The sequence below is a fragment of the Elephantulus edwardii genome, unplaced genomic scaffold (genome assembly GCF_000299155.1).
Source record: "Elephantulus edwardii isolate Elephantulus edwardi_28Jun2011 unplaced genomic scaffold, EleEdw1.0 scaffold00079, whole genome shotgun sequence".
NCBI classification, from domain to species: Eukaryota; Metazoa; Chordata; class Mammalia; order Macroscelidea; family Macroscelididae; genus Elephantulus; species Elephantulus edwardii.
Window position 1 is genome coordinate 667,997 of NW_006399829.1, and position 10,381 is coordinate 678,377.

Genomic DNA, 10,381 nt, shown 5'->3' on the forward strand with positions numbered 1-10,381 from the left:
CAGGAGGGACGGGTCCTTGGAGAGGGACATCATGCTTGGGAGGGTGGAGGGACAGCGCAGGAGGGGAAGACCCTCTATGAGATGGATTGATTCAGTGACTCGGGTAATCGGGATGGGTGTGTCAGAGGTGGTGCGGTTGGCGCAGGATAGAGCAGGGTTTAGAGATGTTGTGCATAGGGTCGCTATGAGTCGGAAACGACTCGATGGCACATAACAACATCAACAACATGTATGTGTGCGAAAATTGAACAATGAATAAGGAAGACCAAAGAATTAAAGGCTTTGGATTGTGTTGGAGAACAATATTGACTATTCTGTGTAATGCCAAAAGAATAAGCATATCTGCTTTGGAGGAAGTGCAACCAGGGTGCTCCTTGGAGGCAAAGGTGGTGAAACTTTGTCTAGCATACTTTGGGTGTGTTGTCATAAAGGGTCAGTCCTTGAAAGAAGACATTCTGCTGGGAAAAGTAGAGTCAGTGAAAGGGAAGATGACCCTAAATGAGATGGATTGGCACAGTGATTGTAGCACAGATTGACAGGATGGCTTTGCTAGGAGTAGTAACAAACTGGATAACACCTAACAACTAAAACGAAGTAGTGCTTGATAAACCAGTGAGTCTTTATTGAGTACCTAGATTTTTGTCATCAGTGAGATGGATTGATTTAGTGACTGGGGTATGAGGGTAGGTGTGTCAGAGACAGTAAAGTTGGCACAGGATAGAGCAGGTCTCAGGGCTATTGTATATATTGTGCAAGCGACTCGATGATACATAATAACAAACAATAAGTTCTTGTCTGTTTTGTTTGAGACAGTCACAGTGTGCCATTTGATCCTATTTTAGGAAAAAAAGCCCGCACGTTTGATCTGGAGGCAATGTTTGAACAGACTCGAAGAACAGCTGTTGAAAGAAGTCGCAAAACACTGGGTAAGAAAAGTCCATGTGTCTGTCTTTTTACTGTTTTAATATATGCATCTTACACAAGTGGGTTGGCAGTTAATACAAGAATTGCAGTGTTTCTTCTGGAAACAATTCAGTGTGGCCTTTTTTTTTTTACATGTGAAAGTTGCATCTGTATAAATAAGATGAGAGGTTTGAGTGTTGAAATAAAAAAAAAAATATGGTATGAAAAAAATAAGCTTTCGAATTAAGCCTTTAGGAAGCTGGATAGCAATTTCCATATTACTTCTCCTACCTCTCCCTGACTCTCATTCATTTTTTTCTTCCCTGCCTGCAGTGGAACCAGTATTTGGAAGGCTGGGCCCGTGGTGGTTCTCAGAGCTATGTACACCACTGACTGTTGAGCCAGACAGTATAGAAAACTGGGGCACAAAGTGAATGAGGCTGCTGCTGTTGAATCCCTGCCTTAATGAGTTGTGTCAGACATTTGCATTCTGTGGTTGGTGCAGATGGTTAGCTTGAGTGCTGATGGAAAGATTAGGGCTTTAAGTCCACACGGGTGCCTCAGAAGAAAGATATGCTTTTGAAAAATCAGCCACTGAAAGTCCTGCGGAGCACAGTTCTGTTTTGACACACAGGGAATCATTCTAAATTAGAATCTGTTCAGTGACAACTTTTTTTTTTTTTTTTTAATAAGACACTTCATAAATACCTTATGTTTCACACTTTCTGGTTTGATGGCAGATTAATGGCTGTTGTATTTTGGGTATGATCCAGAACATTCATATACAAGAGAAGGGAGAGATGTAACAGAAGGTATATATGACAGATTTTTTTTTGTGTGTGTGTGTGTCTTTTCAAGAAAAATTTCTTTGGTTATGATAAGTTCTTCATGTTGTTGTTAGGTACCATCAAGTTGAGTGTAACTCATAGCGACCCTGTGAACAGCTGACCAGAACCCTGCCCTATCCTGTGTCATCTTCATCATTTCACACACTCGAGGCCGTTGCTGTAGTCATTGTGTCAATTCATCTTGTTAGAATCTTCTCCTTTGCTGACCCTCTATCTTTCCAAGCCTGATATCCTTTTCCAAGGAATAAGGACTTTAAAAAGATGTTTGTTATTATAGGAGACTTCAGACATGTAGAAAATGATAGTAATATGCTCCCATGTCCTAGCCCTCAGACTTAAGTTCCCATGACCAGGCTTATTTCAGTCAGCCTCCTTCTCTCAAATTATTTTGAACAAATCCTAAACATATTTAGATAGTTTAGTATATGTCTTTAATAAATGAAGATCCTTTATAAATAAAAACTTAATCAGAGTACTATAATCACATCTAAAAGTACTTTAAAACTTGAATATTATCATGTAAGTCTTGTTAGGCTTTGTGGTTAGGAATTGCTCTGCCAGTCCAATGATACATGGTTCAAATCTACCAGCTGCTTTATGGTAATCTCCAGGGCAATTTGCAGCTTCTCAAAATCTGCTAGAAGGTCAGATAGAGGTCGCTCTGACTTGACACTTAACAACATAGCCAAATATAAAAAATAAGCTATTCAGGGTGTATTTACAAATATCTTAAACATAACATGTAAGTAAATTTCTTCTGCTAAAGCATATGATGTTGTTGTTATGTCCCGTCGAGTCTCCCGCAACCTGTAGCCAACTACTCAGCACCTCTGCACCCTGCCCTGTCCTGAGCCAGTCTCACTAATTCTGACACACCCACCCCCATTGCCCCAGTTACTGTATCAATCCATCTCATATGGGGTCTTCCTCTCTTGTGCATATGATACAAAATGATTTGAGTAGTTATGGTCCTATTCAGCTATATGGAGTTCCTTGGTGGTAACTAGTTTGCCCTCCACTGAGGTCTTGTTGACTCTAAACAAGAGGCTTAAATAAAAAACCAACAACAACAAAACCAACCAATTGAAAAAAATGGCCCAATGCTAATGAAAACTTGGTATCTTATATGACAAGAATTTTGGAATGAGACTTTTCCACCTTCTGAGCCCTGATGTGAAGGACTGGGCCCTCCTAACAACCTTTCCAAAGTATGTGAGAGGAAGCTTCACTGTCCTTGCCTCCAAGGAACACCCCTGGCAGTACTTTCTCCGAGACATGTTTGTTTGTCTTTCTGGCAATCCATGGGACTTCAATACAAAACTCAAGACATTAATTCTTCTTTTATCATCTTTTAATCATTTTGCTTTAACTTTTTAACTTTGTTTAACTTTCAGATTCATAAGACGTAATTGAAAAGACCGTATTTTGGATCAGGCACACTTTAATCCTTGAACTGATATCGTTGTTAGCCGAATTACCCAATGCAATATGTCTTTAGATTTCTTGACTGCTGGTGCCAGGTTTGTAGATTGTAGATCCAAGTAAGACAAAATCAGTGAGAACTTCAGTCTTTTCTCCACCGTTCATAATAATTGCCTCTTGACCCAGTGGTGAGAATTTTTGTCTTCTTTGAGATAAAATCCATATTGCATCCATTTGAAACAATGTGATGTTCCCTTGCTCTGTTTGTACATCAGCTTCTTGATCTAGTTATGGGTTTTGTATGAGCTCAATTAAGTGTTCTGGGATTCACATTCTTCTCAGTGTTACCAGTAATTTGTTGTGATCCGCAGTCAAATACCTTTGCATAGTCAACGAAACACAAATAGATATTCTTTGGTATTCTCTGTTTTAGCCAGGATCCATTTGACACCAGCATTGATGTCCTTGGTGCTAAGGCCTCTTCTAAATCCAGCTTGAAATTCTGACAGTTTTCTTTCAACATAATATTCTAGCCATTTTTGGATGATCTTCAGCAATATTTTACTTCCATGTGATATCACTTGTATTGTTTGATACATTTGTTGGATCACCTTTCTTGGACATGGAAACAAATAGGGATTTGTTAGTTTCATTTGACCAAGCAGCTATCCTCCAAATTTCCTGGAATAAACTGGTGCACATGTCCAGGTCTCCATCTGTTAGTGGAAACATGCCTATTGGTATTTCATTGACTGCTCAGGACTTAGTATTTTTGCCAAGGCCGTCACTGCAGCTTGAACTTCTTCCTTCTTTACCTGTTTTGTTTGGATGATGTCTTATCTAAGTATAGGTTTCACGTAAGCATGGTAAACCTAAGCTAGAGGTGTAATACTGTCTTACCTCTTTCTGGAAAGAGGAAACGTGGTTGTAACCATGTTTTCAAATGAAAGGCTATATTGTTCTTTGTTGTGTTTGCTGAATATCTGCTTGCTCATCATCCATATCCCAGCAGCAGTAAGTGCTAAATTTTAGAGTCCAGCTTTCTATTATTGCTATTTCCTTTTGGTTAATTTTCCCCCCTCTTTTTTTAAATTGTTGCACATTTTCTGCCCTCCCACTTTTGTCCATCCTCAGCCCTCCCTACAATGTAGCCCTTGTTCCAGATTGTTCTCATACATATAATGCATAATCATATATTCCTTTTGGACAGTTCTTCCCCTCATCTGTTCTAATGCAGTGTTCATTATCTGTCCATTCTTTCCCCATCCCCTTCTTATCCTCCCCATATTTGTTGTATTTTATGGCAGCAATGTTATGTACTACTTGTCCTTTTGTGACAGATAATTCCCTTAGCATAATGTCTTTAAGGCTCTCCCATGTTGTGTAGTGTTTTACTATTTCATTGTTTTTCAGTGTATTCCACTGTGACTTTACTATCCATTGTTTTTCTATCCATTCGCTTGTTGGGCACTTGGATTACTTCTCTTTCCTATTGTGAACAACACAGCAATAAACATAGGTGTGCTTACCTCTGTTTGAGTTAGGGCTCTGATTTCTATAGGGTATATGCCCAGTAGTGGAATTGCTGGGTCAAGTGGTATTTCTGTTTCCACTTTTTTGGGAAAGTTCTAGAACTGCTTTCTAGCTTTACATTCTCACCATCAGTGAATAAGAGTTTCAATCTCTCCACAACCTCACTAGTATTTGTTGTTTGCTGCCCTGTTGAACTTTGCTATTGTTACTGGAGTGAGATGATATAGTTGTGTTGATTTGCATCGTTCTGATAGCTAGGGATTTTGAAAATTTCTTTGTGCTTGTTTGCCATCTTAATGTCTTCTTGGTGAATTATTTATTCATATCCTGCATTCATTTTGTGATTGTGTTGTTTACTTTTTTCTTGTTGAGTTGCTGGAATATTCAATAAATGTTAGATATAAGTTCCTTATCAGATAATGGCCTTGCCAAATATTTTTCCAATCTGTGGGTTTCCTTCTTAACCTGTTGGAAAGTTTTTTTGATGTACATAGGGACTTGGTTCTTAGAAGGTTTCATTCATCTGTTTTGTTCTGTCCTGGTTATAGGTGCTATTGGTTAATTTTGAGTGGCTTTTTCTAAGGATTAAATGGAAGAGTATTAGAGATGGCCTCAGGGTGTTGTGGGTGGTGGCATTTGGAATCTGACTTGATACAGTGCTTTCTTTTTCTGTGAGTCAACAGCTAGATGCCGTCCTCTTTACTCCAACTTAAATGACCTTGTTTGTCGCAGTTCAAAACGTTGTCAGAGTGAGATTATTAGAGGAATAAATTGATTTTTTAAAATAATTTTTTCCTTTTCTACTTCTCTGAGAAGTTATAGAACCTAAAATAGAGGAAATTTTCTCAAAAAGCTATGTCTTGCAGAAGGTGCAGCAGATTGCTCTTTAGAGGCAAAGATTGTGAAGCTTCTTCTCCCTGGACATATAGTTAGGAGGGGCTTGGAGTTGTTATCTATAATTGAGTCAGAACCAACTCATCGCAGACCCTCCACTGGGTTTTAAGATACAATTAATTGCATGGGAGGAAATAGCCCATCCTTTGCTCATGGAGCAACTGGCAGATTTGAACCATGTGCCTTTAGATTGGCTGTGCAGTTGCTTATCACTAAGCCACTAGAGCTCCTAGGAAAAAAGACAGCATACTTGGAAAGGCTAGTAACAATGAAAGAGAGGAAGACCCTTAATGAGATGAATTGACACAGCTAATCCAGCAATGTGCTCAAGCGTGTCAGAGATGCTGAGGGATAGGATAGGACAGAGTTCAGATCTGTTGTTCATATGATTAGTATTAGTCGTACTTAATGGTACATAACAGCAAAAACACCTTGCTGAAAATCAGTGGAGAAAATTTAGACATAAATGAAGTACTGAATTTAAGGACATTAAGTGTAAAAAATAAATTAATAATAATTGAGTGCTTTATCATTTTATACATGCAGGTCTTGATATCTTTTTGCATTGTAGTCATGGTCCATATACTATTGTGTGTGCATGCTGCTTTCCCAGAGCATATCTGTGAGTGTTTTTTACACTCCTGCATCGCAGCAGCATTTAATACTATGTTGACATAGAAGAATTTTGTGCAAATATTTTTCCAGTGGTGTATATTTAGCTTTTTAATTTTCTTTTGTTGCCACCAGGAACCTCTTAATAAACACCTTTCTGACTTTTCATTTTCACCTTTTCTTGACATCTACGTGGTTGTTTTTATCTCTTTTTTATTATTAAATTTTATTAGTTTTAATGAACATTTACAGAGATTTTGGATAAAGAAGCTGTGGTTTTTATCTCTTTAGAAGCAAGAGAGAAAGAGGAAGAAATGAACAGAGAAAAAGAATTAAGAAGGCAAAATGAAGACATTGAACCAACATCTTCTGGCTTAAATGTGATCAGAGATAGCTTGAAGTCATCTTCCAGGTATCTATCTGGTTTTTATTTTCTGGGCTTATAATAAAATCTATGCAGAAATTCCTAATAGTAAGGTTTGTGGAATTTGTACCATTTTAGTCAATTGTATGTTTTGAGGGCTGTGAAAAAATTCTGTATCATATTATAAACAACTGAGTTTTACTGATATATTCCAGATGGAATATTGAAAAAAAAGTCTATGGTTTTTGTCAGGAGAGTAAAACTATATAGAGTTGGAAAGATGTTGAAAAGCTTACATTATTTTTCATATTTTTTTACTTTTAGATCTTTTGTCCTTTTCCAAAATTCTTCATTCAGAAGAATCTTTCTTTGGGGTTATTTTTATTGTTGTTGTTGTTATGTGCCGTTGAGTCACCTGTGACTCAGTGACCCTGTGTACAACAGCCCTAAACCCTGCTCTATCCTGTGCCAGTATTATTGTCTCTGATACACCTACCCCCATTATCCCAGTCACTGAATAGATTCATCTCATCGAGGGTCTTCCTCTCTTGTGCTATTTCTCCACCCTCCCAAGCATGATGTCCCTCTTCAAGGACTGATCCCGCCTTGCAACATGTCCATAGTATGTCAGATGAAGCTTCAGAATTCTTTTCTCCAAGGAGGATCCTGGTTTAACCCTCTTCACGGCGTACCTGTTTGTTCTCCTAGCAGTCCATATTCATTACTCTTTTCCAGCACCACAGCTCAAATTCTCTTTCTATCATCTCTAATCATTGTCCACCTTTCTGATGCATAGCAAGTAATTGCAAAGACCATGGCCTGTATCAGGCACACTTTAGTCTCCAGACTGACTTCGTTGCTCTTTAGTATCTTGGAGAGGTCTCTGACAGCAGACTTTCCCATTGTAATTCCTCTTTTAATTTCCTGGCTGCTGGTGCCAAGAGTGTTGATAGTAGAGCCAAGCAAACTGAAGCTGTGTACAATCTCAATCTCTTCACCATCCATCCTTATGCTGCCAATTGGTCCAGTGGTGAGAATCTTTGTCTTCTTGACATTGAGCCTCAATCCATATTGTAGGCTGCAGTCCTTGACACTCTGCAGCAGGCGCTTCAGGTCCTCCTCAGTTTCAGCAAGCAGGGTTGTGTCATCCGCATAACGCAGATTGTTGATAAATCGTCCAAAAATCTTGACCCCACATTTCTCCTCATAGAGCCCAGCCTCCTGATTATTCTGTTTTGCATATATGTTGAAAAGGTATGGAGATAGGATGCATCCCTGGCGTACACCCTTCCCAATTTTGAACCATGCAGTGTTCCCTTGCTCTGTTCTGACGACTGCCTCCTGGTCCAAGTATAAGTTTCACATTAGAACGATCAAGTGTTCTGGGATTCCCATTCTTCTCAGAGTCAGCCATAGTTTGTTATGATCTACACAGTCAAATGCCTTTGCATAGTCAATGAAACACAGACAGACATTCCTCTGGTATTCCCTGCTTTCAGCCAAGATCCATCTAACATCAGCTACAATATCTCAAGTACCACGACCCCTTCTAAACCCAGCCTGGACTTCTGGTAGTTCTCTGTTGATGTGCTGTTTCAGTCGTTTTTGGATAATCTTCAGTAAAATCTTGCTTGCATGTGAAATCAGTGAGATTGTTCTGTAGTTTCCACATTCTGTTGGGTCATCTTTCTTTGGGATAGGAACAAATATCGATCTCTTCCAGTCAGTTGGCCAAGTGGTTATCATTAATTAGCAGGGGCCAATCCCTGGAGAAAGACAAGTCTTGTACATTAGAAGTTAGAGAAAGAAGTTAGAGAAAAAGAGGAAGGCTTCAGGAAATGGATTGACATTGGCTGTTTCCATAGACACAGAGATAGTTGCAGTTGTGAGGAAGACCAAACTATGCAACATTTTCTTCTGTTGCATGTAAGGTTGCTACATACAGAATTCACTCAATGCACAACAATGTCAGAATTAACTCAGTACGTACCAATGACATTGGTTAAGTATATTTTTGATTGTTCTATAAATTCTTTATTGATCAATTATAATATACTGAGCAAAACTTATTGTTCGAGTTCCATTTTTCTGATGCTTGTAAGAAAAAAAAATACTTTTTGTTTCTTGCTGTCACATCAACTATGACTTGCCTTATACTACATCATCTTCACAATCTCTGATACACTTGAGTCCATTGTTACAGTAACTGGGTCAATCCATCTTGTTCTACCTCCCTTTCTCTGACCCTCCACCTTTATCAGCATAATGTCTTTTTCCAAGAACTGGGTCTCTCCTGACAACATGCCCAAAGTATGTAAAATGAAGTTTTGCCATCCTTGCCTCTATGGAACACACTGACTTGCTTGTTTTTTCTGTAGTCCATGAGAAACTCAGTACTCTTCTCCAACCACAATTCAAAGCATACTGTATAATTTCGTGTTTATCTATTTTTAGGCACAGATCTTTAATATTTTGGTCATGAGCTTGTCTAGGCTAACAGGAAACTCTTAGTTGATATTCATCTAGATCTTTTCTGTAGTTTTTGTTTTTGTTGTCAAGTTGAAACTGACTTATAGCTGACTCTCCAGTGGGTTTTCAGAGACAGTTAACTGCACGAGAGGAGATCGCCCATTCTCCTGTGGAGCAGCTGATGGATATGAACCCTGTACCTTCTACATTGCAGCGCTGCTTCTTACCACTAGGCCACCAGAACTTTCCTTTCATAGGAAATAGGAATATCTATATGGAACTAAAAGTCTTTTTCAATGACATGGAAGCTCGTTGCCTGTTTGCTTAACCTATAAAGCATATGGGCATCTTTATGTACATTAAAAGAAACAAACATTTCCCATCAAGAACCAGATAATAAATATTTCAGTCTTTTGAGAGCCATATAGCCTGTCTTTTATTAAAAAAAAAAATATTCATTGATTGTTGCACATTTTGGTTTTTTTTTTTTTTTTTCCAAGAAGACATTTATTCAATGTCTTGATCAAACTGTTACAGTTAGAAATCAACAGCATGGGTACAAAACAAAACAAAAGAAAAATTTACACTAAGACTTCTTTGATTTTGGAATACTTTATATACTTTCCATGTTGTTGTTATATGCCGTCGAGTCACTTGTGACGCCTCGAGACCCTCTGTACAACAGAGTACTTTCAGTGTACTTTATTTCTTCCAGAAGATCTGACCTTCCATTTACTATAACAACCCTCCAGCTAGAAGAATGCCCTTTGACATTTGTTGTAGTATAAGTCTACCTTTGGTTTAAAAAATAACTTTTATTTTGCTTTTATACTAGAAGAATTTTATTTCTGGAAAAAAATTTCCAAGTTGCTAGTTCTTCTTTTGGAGCACTTCATAGATATAGTTCCACTGTGTACTGACTTTCTTTGGACATTGTTTATATATATAATGTGTCATATGCCTTTGGATGTTTTGAAGGGGTGTGGTGCTTTTCCCAAAACCTTTTTTATCTTTGTTTCAGCAGTTTGGTATGATGTGCTGAAAAGTGGGTTTTTTTGCTAGTAGTTTAATGGACTTCTTAATATTGTAAATTTATGTCCTTTGATAAATTTTTGGGAAATTTTTGCCACAGTGTGTTCTGTCCCTTTCTCAATTTTTCTTCTTTTTATTATTATTATTTTTTTAAATTTTTTTTGTTGGGAAAAACATATTGGGGGTACAAGGAGGTGAGGGTTGGGGGCAGAAGGGTGAAGATGGGCCAGGATGCAGTTGCAGAGCTGCACAGTTTGGTCGGTTGGGGGAGCAGGTGAAGGAAATGATGAGGGTCCAGTGGGGA

General features: G+C 38.3%; 1 protein-coding gene across 1 annotated transcript in view; it reads left to right on the plus strand.

Annotated features, from left to right (window-relative positions):
- The window catches only part of WDR70 (WD repeat domain 70), a 369,437-nt gene that overhangs the window by 8,618 nt on the left and 350,438 nt on the right, over window positions 1–10,381 (plus strand). Inside the window, exons 3-4 of the mRNA XM_006889538.1 lie at window positions 843–926; window positions 6,504–6,624. Of these exons, the coding sequence (XP_006889600.1) occupies window positions 843–926; window positions 6,504–6,624 (205 nt within the window). The remainder of the gene's footprint in view (window positions 1–842; window positions 927–6,503; window positions 6,625–10,381) is intronic.